Here is a 19,012-nt window from a genome sequence, read left to right as displayed (position 1 = left end):
CATCAGCAATTTGACAGGAACAATTGGAAAGGAAAATCTTTATTCTAATGAATATCTATTTTAAATAACTTTATTCTCATTTTTAATAAGCTCCTATTAGAAATGCTTCGGCATGACCTAAAAAATATGCCGCTTTTTAATTTACTGAAGTTTGCCAATGATCAGGGAAAGTCAAATCATTTGTTCCCCAAGATTCGTTTACTTATCAGTATTTTCACAAATAATGGCTGCTGTGTATACATATCAGTGTATGCATATATTGTGTTCATACATGTAATTTTCCATATGTATAGGCCATATATTTGTGTGATTGTCAGAAAAAAGCATAAATGTCCAGAAAGAGGAAAACAGAAGGGTATCTTCATTTCTTCTCCTTCATACGAGGGATCCCAACCTGTAGTTCTGTATCGTTCCACCTATCAGATCACCTTTTTCCCCAGCTTGGCCATCCTTATCCTCAGTGCTGTGAAAGAGAAGAAATAAAAAGTGTGAATAACAGGAGTGACATCTAGAGCCAAAATTAGAATTGTACTTTTTGTAAAGGGAGGAGAACACAGTACGTACCTCAGATGGCTCAGACCAAGAATGCAAGCATTTTTAGAAGCACAAAAAGATCAGTAGAAATAATTAGCTGTTAGCTTTTTGAAGAAGTGAATGCCAAAAAGGAAGAAAATTGTGACATGATTATTAAAAAATAGCTACATGGGCAAATTCTATGGCATTTGCCATGGAGTGAATTTGGATATACTTTTTTAAGGGAAGGGATTGTGCCTTTTTAAAGTGGGCATGACTGCTACATGCTATAAAATGTTATTTTTAACAAATATTACCTAGAAGTTAACATTTAAAATCCTTTCCTCCAATGTATGAAACTATGTCTGCTACATCGTGCTTCCTCTTTAGGTGAAGGAATTTGAAAAAGTATGTTTTGCACATGAAAATATTTTAACTGATAAAAATTATGATCATCTGAATACTCTTCATTAGTAAGTACACTAGCCTCATATTGCCCCTCAATTACTTTAGATTGAACATGCTTACAAACATCTTCAGAACCTGCTTTATTATTGTTAATGATTTTACTTTCAAAGAATGTACAAAAGATTTTAGTAGATGGAAACTTAGTGTTTGTAAAACACTTGGTATGATCTCACATTATAGCTTAAGAATGTTTCCAGTCTTTGAAGAGAACAGCTTAGTTGCACTGAAGAGCAAATTTTTCCCAGGGCTTTGACTGCTATATTCTCTTGAAAGGCACCTGGGCTCTGCAATTCTGGATGCAGAGGAAAAAGGGATGACAAATTCTCCTTTTTCTTCAGCCATCCAATAGCTGGATGTCTCTTTTAGATACTAAAACAATGCTAGCCAAGTATCTAACATAAAGGTTACAGAAGGACCTGGGTTCTCATCCCAGCATTGTCACTTGTCTGCTGTGTGACCTTGGACAAATCCCTTAACTTCTCTGTGTATCAGTTATATCATCTGTAAAATGAGGATTAAGATCTTGAGCCCCGTGTGGGACAGGGACTGTGTCCTACCTGATTAACTTGGATCTACCCCATTGTTTAGAGTAAGGGCTTAACAAATACCATCATTACTATTAGGTTTCCCTTTTGAAATTTAGCTATATTCCCTCCACTCAAGTGATTCAGGACATGCAACAGATCATGATGCATTTCCTCTATAAATAGGGAAACCATGTCTAATTCCAACTGTGGATTCTCTCCTTGTGTTTAGTACAGTACCCCGCACAAAGTAAGCATTTAATAAATACTATTATTAACATCATTTGTTCACAGCCCTTGGGAAATCTGCCCCCTATTTCCAAGAATGGGGACAGAAATAATATCCACCTACAGGTGCAGGATCTAAATATGGAAAGGGAAGAATATTCTATTGTGTAATCTTTTCTTACAACATCAGTGACTTTATTGGAAGATTTTAGTTAAAAAAATTGTGAAATAAACTCAGGACAAAAATCCATTTACTATAGGTTTGGAAAGTTTGGCTTCTGCAAAAAGGATGCAATAGGGCCAGATGAGCCTCTGGTGGGGTTACAGGCAAGGAGATGGCAAGTAATTGTTGGGAGCCAGAATGTTTTGGCGCAGGAGAGATAGCTAGGAGGTCGTGGAAGCACAGTAAATGGGGTCCTTTCTCATGAGCTGCAATGGTGAACTGTCAGAAAGTGAGCAGGTAGATGATGACTAGGAGAAGATGACTGTGAGATCATCTTCAATTGCTTCCATGGTTCTCTAGTTTTCAATGACTTCCAGAGTCTCGCAACTTATGGTGTCACCGTCAGTCTATGGAGGCCCCATTGCTGGGATAGAAGAATAATTAATTGTGGGGGCTGGGATGAGAGTACCTAGGGTCTATGACCATGTGGCTGCAACACAGAAACATTGTAATCTCTACGACTAGGCAAGACACATGGGTGGGCTCAAAATTGCTTTGGGAAATTTTGTTTTTGTCATAAATCCCACTGAGGCACAGGAGATAGACTAGCTTGGGTAGTGTGACTCTCAGCAGTGATGTGTGTGATGTAGATAAGCAGTGTGCCTAGTGGAAAGAACCTGGGCCTGGGATTCAGAGGACCTGTGTTCTAATTCCTGCACTACCACTTGCCTGCTGTGGGACTTAGGGCAAGTAAGTTAACTCCATTTTGCGTCAACAAAATGGGGATTCAATATGTTTTCTCCCTCCTACTTAGACGGTGAACTTCATGTGGGATAGGGACTGTGTCCGTTGTGATTATTCATTCAATCATATTTATTGAGTGCTTACTGTCTGTAGCGCACTGTACTAAGTGCTTGGGAGAGTATAATAGAATAATAAACAGGCACATTTCCTCCCCCGATGAGCTTACAGTCTAAATACCTATCCCAGCTCTTAGTCCAGTGCTTGGCACATAGTAAGTGCTTAATAAATGCCACGATTAATTTATGTTTAATAGAAGGATCATCAGGCTCTTAAATTCAAAATGCCACCAAAATGGCTAACCAATACATTTTAGTAGGCTCGAAGAGTGTAGAAGAGAGGGCAGAAATGAAGAAAAGTAAAGGGAAAGGATGAGAAAGATGTCTAAATGGTGAGAGTAGAGTGGGATGAGAGAATGTCATCAGAAATTGTTTTTAAAAGCTCTCTAATGGCATCTATGTCATTTGGATTAGGACCATAGTTCTCTTTCAGTGAATGTAAAGATGTTATGGTACAGCCAAAACATTTGCCCTCATAGGAACACACTCTTTTTTAAATTCTACTTGGGATTAATTTGTCAGGGGCTTTTAGGGGGTTTTCTTCTCCATAATCCAAGGTTTTATCTCTTTGTCAGGGCAAATCATAAAATAGGGCTAGTGAACACTGATGTTTAACAATTCAAATGTATTATACACTCCCAAACATAGTACAATGCTCTGTACACAGTGAGTATTCAACAAATAACACTGATTGATTGGGACCCGTCAATCTGGAGAATTCTTTCATAACTAACTTTCAGTGAGACTGTAGATTGGTGATTGTTACTTTGTCTAGGGTTGGTTTTCCTGTTTTGATTATTTTAGCTCAGTGACATGATTAGCGTTGTCTGGAACAGTTAGTCATTTCCTGCCTTTTTCCATTGAGCAGAGTGTTGACATGGCTGGGGTAGATGAAAATAAGGGAGGCCGAAGAAATCGATTAAATTATAACCTCAAAATAGCAAAGGCTTAAAGCCAGCTGGAATTTCCGTTGTTGGTCACTGACCGATTTTTGCCTTTCTGTCTTTGTGTTTTAAACTCTGTTTTTAACTCTACTGTTTTTACTTTGCCAAAGGTGAATGGCTTGGCGTCATAACAAAGCTCTTCCTTGCATCTGAAAGGGAAGTTTTCTACCTCTTAGGTTTTCTAGTGGGGGGATACATCAGTGCAGCTGTAATCCAAAAAGTCAGTTAAAGAAGATACTCCCCAAGAGGTCCAGAGCTTCTCAAATTAACTCGGCTTTGTTGGTAATTGACACCATGATTTAATAAGCTAAATGCCCCCTGCCACTGTTTCTTGACATAGTAAGAGTGATTTTATGGACAGCGAAGGAGAATACTCTTCACTGAAGTCCTTGAAGATTACTATACATTTATACATTTCCATTTTATTATCATTAATGTATGTTTCAAAGTAATATGATGAACACATTTAGATGGATGTAGTCCTTCTAAATGATTGAGACATGGCCTCTTATTCTTCATAGACGCTAACTGGAAATCAACACCAATTATGCCCTCATGACAACTAAAAACATTAGCGATCTAGAAATGTTGGATCATAACTTTTATAGGGGAAAAAGGTTGAGAAAACTTTCTTGCCCCATTTTTATGAAGCCTCAGTGAAAAACACAAAGATCTATATATCCATATAATGCAAAAGATTATTAAAAAACTGCTAAGATAGGGCAGTCAATTCAAAAATAAAAGTTTTATACAACCAAAAGGAGAATTGGAGTTATGACTATTTTTTAAATGTAGAAAAAATTAAACCATGCTAAAAAAAGATTTCTATTGGAAAAGGCAAGGTAGGCAAAATGTAAGTTGGAAAATAAAGTCTGTTTCTTTGATTTTCTTAAAATTAAGGCATGTTAGATCATGTAGTAAATTTAGATCGCAGAAAGGTTTCAGAGGTATTAATGATATTGAAGAGCAATGTATTATTCACCCGATATAATACTGATGAATGAATGAATACTAAATTCTTTCATATACATTAGCTCAGCTTGTCAAGAGAAATTTTAATTAACTAAGATAAATCCATGCATTATCCAAGTATGGAGCAGGTATCTTAATTTTTTCCCTCGTACTCCATTAATGAAGTAATTTGTCACAATTTTCAAGTTCAGGTGTGTCAATTTCAGCCCACGATTGAAAAGAAACTTGGGTTAATAACCTTGCGATAGACTGGTACGTTAACATTGATCAAAAAGTCACTGGGTATCATTAGTCCATGAAAAAGTCCCAGGGATTGTAAAATGTGAAGGATTGGTAGTAGGAAAAAAAGGGGAACTCGATGAAGTAGTTCATTACATTAATGAACAGCAGCGGCAAGCCTTCTCTTTTTTATTACCTGTTAACGAAGGATCTTCTGTCCCATCTCCAGTGATCTGGCTGTCCAGGTGAGCGGGGCGAACAGGGTAACTTAAGCTTTCCTCTTGTTCTTTCAGGGACATGGAATTTTTATGGGGGGATGTGTGGTTAACGCTCCCACTCAAACTGACTTCTGATCTTTTCCTGGGGAGCGGAGAGGGCTTGGCTGGCTGGTAAACCCGGCTGTGGTGGCCTACTGGATGGTAGGATGGCTTTTCTGGATCCTCTTCCCCTTCCTCTTCGTCGTCAATCACAACCAGCTCGGCGTGGATAATTCCATCATACCCTGTCACGAGCTTCTTTCCTTCTTCATCATCATCCTCCGCCTGCTGGTACCCCATGAAAATCATCGTCACGGGTTCGGTATCAGCCTCACGAGGCAGGGCTTGAACAACGTTATATTTCACGTCTTCATCCTCCTGAAAAGCTGGAGAAGAACTCTGGTGGTTTGAATTCCTAATTCCCACTTCTTGGGGGCTCTCTCTTGGGTTTGGAAAGGGAGCACATTTTCCTTGGGTATGGTTGGTTTCTTCAGTGGGTGTTGTCATCATCCTTTCTGGCTGAGTGGGAAGCGTTTCCACTGCTGGCTGAGGAGTTGAATGGTAGTAGGGCTTTGGTAGGGTGCAGCTGAGGCTATTGAAGTTGTGGCTCTTTTCTCTGTGTAGCTCAGCACCCAGCTTGCCCAAGGATTCACTGGGGTTACCGCTTAGCCCATTCATCTTCACTTTAGTTGTTCCTTGAAGATCTGGAACGGGGGAGCCGTCTTTCTGGGGTGTGGTTGGCCGGTAGAATTGGCTGGCATACACAGGCTCGTGATATTTGGTGGGGGATTTAGAGTTTTGCTCAGAAGCTTGTCTCAAAAGTTCCTCCACCTCAACTGAAGCTAGGTCACCTGTGCCTTTACTGTGAGCATTGTTGCCATTCGAGTCCACTGCGTACACCGACTTCTGGCCATCGTCATAAACTTTCACTCCTCTGCCCTTAAAATCATCAGATGGGAGAGGTATCGAAGACAGAACAGTGCTTTCTCCGGTTTTCATGTCTTTCTCAACTTTAATTTCCATGGCATAGAGAGCTATGGAGAGACAATGGACATTTATGAAGGCAAATTGACAAAAGACTAACCTGGCTTTTCTCAGTGCTAGGTTTTTATCGAAAGGACCTTTCAGTAAGCCAGGTACAGTTCTTAGGGTTCCATGATGGGTTAGCACATTTCGATCTAATGAGGGGCCCAGGCATCAAATGATAATGATGGCATTTGTTAAGCGCTTACTATATGCAAAGCACTGTTCTAAGAGCTGGGGGGGATACAAGGTGATCAAGTTGTCCCACGTGGGGCTCACAGTCTTAATCCCCATTTTACAGATGAGGTAACTGAGTCTCAGAGAAGTTAAGTGACTTGCCCAAGGTCACACAGCTGACAAGCGGCAGAGCCGGGATTAGAACCCATGACCTCTGACTCCCAAGCCCGGGCTCTTTCCACTGAGCCAATGCTGCTTCTCTAATGAGTATCAGACTGTGTCACATAACTGGCAGAGGAGGTGGTGTCATCTTTATCTTTGTAGTCACTCATTCAATTGTATTTATTGAGCACTGACTGTGTTCAGAGCTGTGTACTAAGCACTTGGGAGAGTACAATATAACAATAAACAGACAAATGGATTATAGTTCAGTCCCTTTGTTCTGGGATTGGTAGAACACCGAAGACACCCAGACAAATTTTTAAGCCAACCAACCGTCCCTTAGGCAAATCGCACCCTTGTCACAGACCCGTTCTGAGAGTCACTTCACTTCATTATGGCTCAGTTACCTCATCTGTAAAATGGGGATTAAGCCTGTGAGTCCCACGTGGGACAGGGATTTGGTCGAACCTGATTAGCTTATCTACAAGCTTAGTACGGTGCCTGACACACAGTAAGTACTTAACAGAAACCATAAAAATATGTAGGAGGTGCACAGTTTATTTGGGTTCAAATGTCATCCCATCACTAAATACAATTGAAAAAGGAATAGTTGTCTGTGTGTGTGTGGCTTGGTAGAGAATGTCTGCCTTTGGATGGTTACCATGTAGAAGCAAGCGCAGATGGTGTACTTTCCTTCCAGGGCCAGAAGGGCTCAAGAACCTGATGGGCTGTTGAGGGAACTCTTTCTTCATCTCCATAGGGTCTGAAAAAGGGCTCAGTCTTCCGCTCATCTTGCTGTCTGCCCAGAGTTTGACTCATTGGGGGCTACTCTCTCCTCCACCCCACAATCAGAAGATTGGGTCTGGAGGGAATGGAAGCAGGCATGGATCTATTTATATTCACTCACCCGGGCTCAACAGAATTACTGCCCCCCACCCCTGCTCCCACCATATTTTTAGAAGCCACTACTCTCCACTCATACACTATGGCTCCTCCTTTGTGCTGCTTCCAAGTTCTGTGTGGCAGCTACCACATTGAAAAATCTGTAATAGTAATAATAATAATAATAATAATAATGGCATTTGTTAAGCGCTTATTATGTGTGAAGCACCGTTCTAAGCACTGAGCCGGGGGAGTACAAGGTGATCAGGTTATCCCATGTAGGGCTCAGTCTTCATCCCCATTTTACAGATGAGGGAACTGAGGCTCAGAGAAGTGAGAAATGAAGTGACTTTCCCAAGGTCACACAGCAGACATGTGGGGGAGCCGGGATTAGAACCCATGACCTCTGACTCCCAAGCCGGGCTCTTTCCACTGAGCCACGCTGCTTCTCTTTAAGCAAACATAGGAGTTTGTGATGAGTAGGAAGGGGTCTTGCTGCTGTACCCTCTTCTCTTATTCTCTCCCTAAGTCTCCCCTACCTTGTTTTCAACTCCAAATCCTTATTTGCCCTCTCCTTCACCCTCCACATTCTCATATCGCCCATATTTCTCTTTTCTGGATCCTTTTTCCCTCAGAAGCACTCAATCCCACTAGGACTGCTAGCTCTTTGAGGGCAGAGATCATATTTACCAACTGTATTGTAGTTTTCCATGGGCTTAACACAGTCCTCTGCTTACAATAAGTGCACAGTAAATACCACTGCTAGAATAATAATCAGTGGTATTATTACTAAGTATAGAGCATTGTACTATGAGCTCAGGAGAGTACAATTAATTCATTCATTCAATCGTATTTATTGAGTGCTTACTGTGTGCAGAGCACTGTACTAAGTACTTGGGGAGTACAATAGAGTAGGTAGACAGAATTCCTGCCCTCAAGAAGTTTTCCTTCTAGTTTTTTTTCTTCCCTAGATGTCTCTTCTTTGCATATGTCCTCCCCTTACATATTCCTTTAAAGTACTTCAGGCTTGCCAGGATTCACTGCTCCAGTAGCCCTTTTCCCTTCAATTACCCATGCCTTCTCCCCCACTTACTGGAATTGCATGGATTAAATCCTATAGATGCTGGTATCAGAACAGATGATATTTGAATGAGGGGATTTAATGGATAGGGAGCAAGAGTCCATAGGAGAGGAGAGTCCATGGAGGAGAGTTTTGGAGTGAGGAGTACCTATAGGAAGAAGTAGAATGGCCTACAGGATAGAGCATGGTCCTGGGAGTCAGAAGGTCATGGGTTCTAATCCTGGCTCCACCACTTGTTTGTTGTGTGACCTTGGGCAGGTTACTTCACTTCTCTGAGGCTCAGTTACCTCATCTATAAAATGGGGATTGAGACTGTGAGCCCCACATGGGACAAGGGCTGTGTCCAACATGATTGGCCTGTGTTCCCCCCAGTGCTTAATACAGTGCCTGGCACATAGTAAGTGCCTCACCTGTTGTTGGGTAAGGACCGTCTCTATATGTTGCAGACTTGTACTTCCCAAGCGCTTTGTACAGTGCTCTGCACACAGTAAGCACTCAATAAATATGATTGAATGAATGAACAAATACCACATTTATTGTTACTGTCATTATTAACATCTTAGGGAAAAGAGCACCAGAATGAGGCAAGCAGTTCTTCTAATTGATTAATTATTTAGCATTTTATCACTTTTATCTCATGACTTTTATTAAGGATTCATGGGTACATGACAGATTATCACTCTCCCTATCTTCGAAGCCATAATAAATGAATCACTCAATTGTATTTACTGAACACTTACTGTGTGCAGATAACAGTACTAAATACTTGGGAGAGTACCATATAAGAGAATTGGTAGATATATTCCTAGCTCAAAAGGAGCTTATAGACTAGACACTTCTCAGCCACACTGAGAAGCAGCATGGCTCAGTGGAAAGAGTGTTTGGGAGTCAGAGGTCATGGGTTCTAATCCTGGCTTTGCCACTTGTCAGCTGTGTGACCTTGGGCAAGTCACTTAACTTCTCTGGGCCTCAGTTCCCACGTCTGTAAAATGGGGATGAAGACTGTGATTACCTTGTATCCACCCCAGTGCTTAGAACAGTGCTCTGCACATAGTAAGTGTTTAACAAATGTCATCATCATCATCATCATCATTATTATTAGATGGGGAGACAGACATCAAAATTATTTACGGATATGTACATAAGTGCTGTGAGACTGAGGGTGGGATGAATATAGGGTACAAATCCAAGTGCTAGGACAGCACAGAAGGGAGAGGGAGTGAGGGAAATAAGGGCTTAGTAAGGGAAGACCTCTTGGAGGAGATATGGTTTTAAAACTCCAGTGGTTGCCCATTCACCTCTGCATCGAAGAAAAACTTCTCATCATTGGCTTTAAAGCACTCCACCACCTGGCCCCTCCTACTTCATCTCGCTTCTCTTCTTCTACAACCCAGCCTGCACACTTTGCTCCTCTAGTGCTAACCTTCTCACTGTGCCTTGATCTCATCCCTCTTGCTGCCAACCCCTCGCTTATATTGTGCCTCTGGCCTGGAACACCCTCCCTCCTCAAATCCGACAGACAATTACCTCTTCCCCCTGCTTCAAAGCCTTACTGGCACATCTCCAAGAGGCCTTCCCAGACTAAGCCCACCCCCCTTTCCTCAGCTCCCTCTCCCTTTGCTCTTCCCTACTTCCCCACAGCACTTATGTACCTATCTGTAATTTATTTATTTGTATTGATGTCTGTTTCCAAACTTCTAGACTGTAAGCTTGTTGTGGGCAGGGAATGTTTCTGTTTATTGTTGTATTGTACTCTCCAAAGTGCTCAGTACAGGGCTCTACACACAGTGAGTGCTCAATAAATACGATTGAATGAATGAATGAAATACGGCTTTCAGGGGAGTGTGGTGGTCTGTTGGGTATAGGGAGGTGAGGGGGAGTTGCAGCCCAGAGGCAGGATGTGGGTGTGGGGTTGGTGGTGAGTTAGATGAGATAGAGATACATTGAGTAGGTTGGCATTAGAATAGTGGAATGAGCATGTTGGATTGTAGTGTTTTAAAGCCAGTGGTGTATAATGGTAATAAAATCATATCCTCTCCAAAAAGCCTTTCTTGACTAACTCCTCCCTTCCTCTCCCTTTTCCATCACCTATGCACTAGAGTCTGTAACTTTCAAACCCTCTGATATTTATCCAACTCTCAGCTCTGCATGTTATGTGCGTATCTCTTCACTCTCCCCATCTCCAATCTGTAATTTATTTTAATATTTATCTCCCCAACTAGATTGTAAACTCGTAGTGGGCTGGGATCATGTCCACCAATTTATTGCACTATGTCCACCCGCTATTATCCAAGAGGCCTTCCCAGACTAAGCCTCAAGCAGCATGGCTCGGTGGAAAGAGCACGGGCTTGGGAGTCAGAGGTCATGGGTTCTAATCCCGGCTCCCCCACATAATAATAATGATAATGGCATTTATTAAGCACTTACCATATGCAAAGCACTGTTCTAAGCGCTGGGGAGGTTACAAGGTGATCAGGTTGTCCCGCAGGAGGCTCACAGTCTTAAGCCCCATTTTACAGATGAGGTAACTGAGGCCCAGAGAAGTTAAGTGACTTGCTCAAAGTCACACAGCTGACAATTGGTGGAGCCAGGATTTGAACCCATGACCTCTGACTCCGAAGCCCATTCTCTTTTCCACTGAGCCACACTACTTCTCTACATGTCTGCTGTGTGATCTTGGGCAAGTCACTTAACTTCTCTGAGCCTCAGTTACCTTATCTGTAAAATGGTGATTAAGACTGTGAGCCCCAAGTGGGACAACCTGATCACCTTGTATCCCCCCAGTGCTTAGAACAGTGCTTTGCACATAGTAAGTGCTTAACAAATGCCATCATTATTATTTTCCTCTTCTCCCACTCCCTTCTCCATTGCCCTTACTTGTTCCCTTTGTTCTTCCCCCATCCCAGCCCCACATCACTTATGTAAGCACCCATAATTTATTTATTTGTATTGATGTCTGTCTCCTCCGCCTCTTGACTGTGAGCTCTTTGTAGGCAGGAAATCTGTCTGTTTATTGTTGTTTTATACTCTCCCAAGCACTTAGTCCAGTGCTCTGCAAAAACTAAGTGCTCAATAATTACAATTGAATGAATGAATGAAGGAAGGAAGGAAGGAAGGAAGGAATATTGTGTTAAACTTTCCCAAGTGCTTAGTACAGGGATCTGCAGAGTCAGTCCTCAGTAAATACCACTGACTGATGGATTGACATGGGAGTCAAGTAGTGGAGAGTCAAAATAGTGGGGAATGGAATCTTTTTTCATATAAGAGAAAAAATTACTTTTTGACGATAGCTCTTAAGGAAGTGATTCAAAAGATTCAAATAATCAGATGGATTAATGGAAATAGAACACTACAAACATGTTCTTATTGGTAGAGAAATAGGGTTCAGGTGGAACGATGAATTTTACCATAACAATGAAATCCACCATATTATGTTTCTACTTTTTCCAACTGTTAATTCACTGGTATTTAGGAGATCACATGCTGTAAATATGTCCAAGACATTAAAATATACCCCAAATATTGCTTTAAGTGCTCAGACTAATACATACCTTTTCTATTTGGTTCATTCTCCCCTGGTTCTTTATTTCTTTCCATCCTTAATCTGGAAGGAACATAAGATTCTGGAAGGTCCGGGATGTTGGCATATATTTCTTCAATTGATTCTGTGCAAATAAGATGGGGTCAGGGAATGTTTGGAATATTTATAAACAATATTGAAAAAATGATCTGTTATAGGATATTTGAGTTTGAGATGGTTTTGATTAGACATGTACCTTCTGGGGTTTCTGTCTTTTCCACCTTCACAGACTGTAAATGAACAAATGATCAGTGATTATTTTACTTTTGGAATTTTTTTTTCAAAATACAGATTCATTTAGTCTTTGTAGGCCAATACACTCTCTTTTGGTCACTGCAGGGTGCTGCAGTGGGGAGCCCTGGCCTACATTTGTTTCACATTTGTTTCAGCTGGGTTGGTGTGCTCTGCCCTGGGCACAGTTGCTAAGACTGCTGACTCAAAGCTGCACAGTTATGGGCTTGCAGGGCTCTGAGTTCCCGTGCTCCGGGGCCAATTGGGGTGCCCCGAGCCTGCCAGGGGCTTGAGATGGCTTCACACTGGGCTGCTCCAAGCTGCAGGTCCCCTCCTCCCTAGGGAGAATCCGGGTTGGGTCAGACTGATTCCTGTTTTTGGGAACCCAGTGGAAACAGCAAGGTCCTGGAAGTCAGTGGTTCTGGGTTCTAATCCCAGCTCTGCCACTTGTCTGCTGTGTGACTTTGAGCAAGTCACTTCACTCTCTGGACCTCAGTTTCCTCATCTGTAAAATGGGGGTTGAGACTATGAACCCCATGTGGGAAAAGGATGGTGTCCAACCTGCTTAGCTTTTGGTGGCATTTATTAAGCACTTACTGTGTGCAAAGCACTGTTCTAAGCGCTGGGGAGGTTACAAGATGATCAGGTTGTATCACGGGGGGCGGGCTCGCAGTCTTAATCTCCATTTTACAGATGAGGGAACTGAAGCACAGAAAAGTTAAGTGACTTGCCCAAAGTCACACAGCTGACAATTGGTGGAGTTGGCATTTGAACCCATGACCTCTGCCTCCAAAGCCTGTCCTCTTTCCACTGAGCCACGCTGCTTAGCTTGTATCTATTCTAGCATTTAGAACAGTGCTTGACACACAGTAAGCGCTTAACAAATGCCATCATTCTTATTATTATCCAGGCCCCATTGGCAGCTTGGACGTAGACTCGGTTGTCTGTCAATGGTGTAAGACCAGGATATGCCTGGAGCAGAGGACCTTCTGGGGCCGCCTGCTTGGAGCAAAGTGACCCTGAAAGATATGATATTCTAGGGGAATCAAACTGTCACCAGTAGGCCTCAAATGATGCTGTGTTCCTCAGAAGGATGCCAGGGTATACCCAGGCTAGAAATACAGCTGGGAATACCTGCCCAGCAAGGAATCGTTCCCCACAACATGAACTCATAGGGGGATCCATGGCAGGGTCTCCACAAGCAGGAGAAAGAATTCCATTGACATCCTGTTTGGGGGAGCTGATTAAACCGATCACTCGGAGTTTACCCTTATGATGTCTTCTGCTGTCCTCTCAACTGATCTGAGTTTCTTTAAAATGGCCTCTTCATTAGCTGAGATTTGCACTTCTTCTTTCTCAAGTTCTTCGATCTCTTTCTCAAGTCTAGGAACCAAATATGGGAGATTTATTGGCATTTCTCATGTCAGCATTTCCTTGCAGTCCAGTGTGTTGGTTGTCACATGTCTCCCAAAGTAATTAATAATAAGGCTTGATGCATACCAGAAAGTCATTTCCTTTGATAACTTAATTTGTTCCTGAATTAATTCTCTCACTAGTATGTCTCAAAATAGCACTTCCCTTACAAAAAGATTTGGGCCAAGACAACAGCTAACATGGAATAGTGTTTTCCTTATTCAAATTCTAAATGTGTTATTTATTAAGCAGGAGGGAAACTGTAGTTTTTAGACTGTGAGCCCCTCAAGGGACAGGAACCATGTCTAATTCCCATCTATGTATTCTCTGGCAATGCTTAGTTAAGTGCTCTGCACATAGTAAGTGCTTAATAAATACTATTACTATGACGTTATTATTATAATATCATGGTTATAATAATAATCATATTATTATTATTATTATTATTATATTATTATTATTATAACAGTGGTGTGAAGCAGATTTTAAATTGGGAAGCAGCATGGACTAGTGGATAGAGCACGGGCCTGGGAGTTAGAAGGACCTGGGTTCTAATCCAAGCTCTACCACTTGTCTGCTGTGTGACCTTGGGCAAGTTGCTTAACTTCCCTGTGTCTCAGTTACCTCAGTTACCTCATCTAGAAAATGGGGATTAATACTGTGAGCTCCATGTGGGACATGGACTATGCCCAACCTGATTATCTTGTATCTACCCCAGCGATGATGATGATGATGATGATGATGGTATTTGTTAAGCGCTTACTATGTGTAAAACACTGTTCTAAGCTCTGGGGAGGTTACAAGGTGATCAGGTTGTCTCACGGGGGGGCTCACAGTCTTAATTCCCATTTTACAGATGAGGTGACTGAGGCCCAGAGAAGTTAAGTGACTTGCCCAAAGTCACACAGCTGACAGTTGGTGGAGTACAGTGCTTGGCACACATTAAGCACTTAACAAGTACCATTAAACCCCCACCCAAGGTGGCAGGTTGGAAGAACAGTATCCTGCCATATGACATTCATCAAGATAAACCCACAAACAGAGGTAGCCTAGATAAGGGGCTTCCTCCACACTGTAAACTGCTTGTGGGTGGGGAAAGTGTCTATCAACTAATAATAATAATGATAGTTGAGGTGTTTATTAAACACTCTGTGTCAGGTACTGTACAAAATGCTGGGGTAGATACAAGGTAATCAGTTTGGACACAGTCCCTGTCCCACATGGGGCTCTCAGTCTTAATCCTCATTTTACAGATGAAGAAACTGAAACTTAGAGAAGTTAAGTGACTTGCTCAAGGTCACATGGCAAATAAGAGGAGGAGCCAGTATTAGAACCCAGGTCCTTCTAACTCCTAGGCCCATGCTCTATCTGCTAGGCTAATGCTGCTTCGACTCCATTGTACTGTACTCTCCCAAGCACTAAGTGCAGTGCTTAAGCACTCCATAAATACCATTGATTCCTAGAATTATTTAGGAACAAAAATAGGACACTGGCTGTGACAGCCATCATCTTTGTTGTTAATTCAAAAATGATGGTTGTTGCTGATGGCTTATTTTCTATTAACCTTCCCTGTGGCCCTACCTGTTCTTTATCCTCCAATTCCAGCAGCACCACAGCAGCTTTGGAGCACTAGGCTAACACCTTATCTCTGGGCGTCAACTCCGACCCCCTACTCTTGGTTCCCTGACTGCCTACACAGATAGACTTGTACTGAGGCAATGGTAGAGCATGCCAACTTTATATTCATGTTCCTTTAATCCCAAAGAAAATAAGCATAAGGAACTCACATAATTAAATAAAAAAAATTGCAGAGCATTTTTGCTACATATTTCAATTTAAGGTTGGTCATGCACTGTATGTCTAACCTGGCCTCATAACATGCCTTTGGTGTACAACTAAACCACGCTTTCAAATGACCTCTGTTGAAAGTCATTTGCAAAATAAATCAAGGACCACCATCAGGGCAACAACCTTATTAAAATCTTACCTCCTCCAAGAAGACTTCCTTGACTAAGCTTTCATTTCTCCTACTCCCTCTCCCATCTGCATTGCTCTTGAAGTTGGATTTGTATCCTTTATTCACCCCTCCCTCAGCTCCACAGCACTTATGCACATATCTGGAACCTATTTTAATGTCTATCTCCCCCTCTAGACTGTAAGCCCCTTGTGGGCAGGGAACATGTCTACAAACTCTGTTATAATGTACTCTCCCAAGCATTTAGGATGGTGTTCTGCAAAAGTAAGTACTCAATAAATATGACTGATCGATCAGAACGCTTATACTGTTTTCACTGATCCTAAGCCAAATTTGATGCCAATAGTAGGTCTGCCCAGAGATGATATGTTGACTAAAATCATAGACAACACCCAGTCTTCAGAAGACCTTTGACCAGGTTCTTCCCCATGAAGACGGCCAGTAATATGCTATAATAATTGCTGAAATTGTCTCCCTTACTCTCTTTGTGAAGATGGCTATGATAGTGGCCATAATTCATTCCTCTGATAGGCATGATGACTTCCTTAGAATTGGGAGGTAAGTCCATTTTGTTTATCTTGGCAGGTTCTCTCACTTCATATACGGCCTGATTCTCTGGTATTTGTGTAGTGCTAGAATTTGGCACCATCTGTTTGTTTCCTATCTGACTTTAAACAGTCTTCAACTGTTTTGGTGTAATGTATAAGTCCACCCACAATCTTCAGTGTCATACTGGAAGAGAAGCAAAATGGTCTAGTGGAAAGAGCATGGGCCTGGGTGTCAGAGTACCTGGATTCTAATCAGTTGCTTGCTGTGTGTCCTTGGGCAAGTCACTTAACCTTTTTGTGCCTCAGTTACCTCATCTGTAAGATGAGGGTTGAGAATGTGAGCCCCACGTAGGACACGGTCTGTGTACAACGTGATTAGCTTGTTAGATCTGAGTGCTTAGTGCAGTGCCTGCACTGTTTTTTAAAAAAGGATGACATTATTATCTCCCTGAATCTCTTCAAACTCAGTCTGCCACCACCCCTTATACATGCTTGTTAAAGTGATCTGCACCTTACAGTGTAACCAGCCCTCCTGAGAGCTCACCTCCTCCAGGAGGCCTTCCCAGACTGAGCCCCCATTTCCTCTCCTCTTCCCCATCCCCCCCACCCTACCTCCTTCCCCTCCCCACAGCACTTGTACATATTCATTCAATCGTATTTATTGGGTACTTACTGTGCACAGAGCACTGTACTAAGCACTTGGGAAGTACAAGTTGGCAACATATAGAGATGGTGTATATATATTTGTACAGATTTATTACTCTATTTTACTTGTGCACACTTACTATTCTATTTATTTTGTTAATGACGTGCATATAGCTTTAATTCTATTTATCCTGATGATGTGACAACTGTCCACATGTTTTGTTTTGTTGTCTGTCTCTCCCTTCTAGACTGTGAGCCCGTTGTTGGGTAGGGACCGTCTCTATATGTTGCCGACTTGTACTTCCCAAGTGCTTAGTTCAATGTTCTGCACACAGTAAACGTTCAGTAAATACGATTGAATGAATGAATCTCTGCTTTATGGCTCCCAAAGATTTGAAAAGAAAGATATTATTTGCTTTGCTACCATTCTCTTTTGGAACTCAGGTTGGTTCTTGCTAAACCAGTCCTGGTGACGCCAGGTTCCAGAATCCACACTCATCAAGGCTGCCCGGCAGACAGCGTCTTGGTGCATCACCAATCACTGTGTGTGTCAGTGCTTGCAGCTGCTCCAAAAGGGCTGCTGAGGCACTGCTGCAAAGCTTCACCCAATGAGAAATAATAATAATAATAATAATAATAATAATGGCATTTATTAAGCACTTACTATGTGCCAAGCACTGTTCTAAGCACTGGGGGGATACAAGGTGATCAGGTTGTCCCCATGGGGATGAAGACTGTGAGCCCCCCGTGGGACAACCTGATCACCTTGTATCCCCCCCAGTGCTTAGAACAGTGCTTGGCACATAGTAAGCACTTAACAAATACCATTAAAAAAAACTAGACCGTGCTACTTCTCTACATAGATATATATTCCATCTTGATACTCAGCATTTGCCTCAGGGATTGTGTGAGGCATTGCTTTTGGGTAAATTAATAGGATAACTAGAAATGCTGATTCCGTGTTTCGGAAACAAGCTGCAGCGAGAGAGGAATGACCCTTCTGGTGCTTGCCACTGTGAAGAGGGATTAGTTAGCTGGCTTGAAAACACTTCTAATTGTGGATAGCCAGCAGGCTGATGGAGCTGGGCCGATTTCAATAAACTGGTTACATGGGAGAGGAACTTACCCGTTATCACAATGCTTCTACAGCTTGGGTGTTCATTGGGAAGAATGAAGGTAATTCTCCCTGGTTTACCAAGTAAGAGGAGGTATCACAGTTCTTACCAAGTCTCGTAATTACTCCCTTAACATTGGAAGATGTCCAGATCAATCTTAAAAGACACTTTCTTTACCTTACAGAAAAGGAAGAACTCAAAGGTCTGATGCACTGTAAGGAGCTATTTCAGAAGGCAATTTTTCTATAGTCGAGAGGCCATTTATCTCTCTCAGGTTTGATAGTGCTAAGTAGGAATAATAGCCTGCTGGCATTACTATTAGAGGAGCATCAGATTGAAAACCAAGAAGAAAAATCTCTCATTTCCTTGTTTTTTTTTGCTGGCTTTTGCAACTTCTTTTTATTAGAAATCAAGCACTTTATCAGGAAAAAAATATCATGGACAATTATCCACTTTTTAATTTTTTTGTGCTATTTCTGAAGTGCTCACTATGTGCTAAGTGCCAAGATAATCAGGTTGGACACAGTCCCTGTTCCACGTGGGGCTCACAGTCTTAATCCCCATTTTCCAGATGAGCTAACTGAGGCACAGAGAAGTGAAATGACTTGCCCTAGGTCACACAGCAGACAAGTGGCAGAGCCAGGAATAGAACCCAGGTCCTTCTAACTCCCAGGCCCATGCTCTATCCAGTAGGCCACTCCACTCCTCACTAGGCCATGCTCTTTCTCATCAGTCCGCACTGCTTCCCTTCGAAGTAATGAGACCCCAAAATAAGATAAAACTGATCTGTAGACATCATAAAACAATATTCATTTGGAATTTCCTGCTGATTCCCAAAGAAGGACTGCCCCATGGTTGAGTGAAAAATCAAGGAAGGAATTCTAGATCTGTGTTTGGAATATTAAGGCAGAGACATATATGTGGAATGAGTGAAATTTTACCACATACTAATGTGCCACACTGAGAGAAATATCTCCAAACCTTAGAAAACCCTGTAAACTGAAGTACTCCTATAACTGCTTGTTGTGAGGG

General features: G+C 42.0%; 1 protein-coding gene across 1 annotated transcript in view; it reads right to left on the bottom strand.

Annotated features, from left to right (window-relative positions):
• Positions 1-54: 54 nt before the first annotated feature.
• Positions 55-19,012, bottom strand: part of PALMD (palmdelphin) — a 56,399-nt gene continuing 37,441 nt past the window's right edge. Inside the window, exons 4-8 of the mRNA XM_038745969.1 lie at positions 13,553-13,667; positions 12,250-12,283; positions 12,025-12,138; positions 5,088-6,182; positions 55-463 (exon numbers count right to left, since the gene is read on the bottom strand). Of these exons, the coding sequence (XP_038601897.1) occupies positions 420-463; positions 5,088-6,182; positions 12,025-12,138; positions 12,250-12,283; positions 13,553-13,667 (1,402 nt within the window). The 3' untranslated portion in view covers positions 55-419. The remainder of the gene's footprint in view (positions 464-5,087; positions 6,183-12,024; positions 12,139-12,249; positions 12,284-13,552; positions 13,668-19,012) is intronic.

Source organism: Tachyglossus aculeatus, chromosome 4 (genome assembly GCF_015852505.1).
Source record: "Tachyglossus aculeatus isolate mTacAcu1 chromosome 4, mTacAcu1.pri, whole genome shotgun sequence".
Lineage (NCBI taxonomy): Eukaryota > Metazoa > Chordata > Mammalia > Monotremata > Tachyglossidae > Tachyglossus > Tachyglossus aculeatus.
This window is presented reverse-complemented; position numbering and strand designations above follow the sequence as displayed.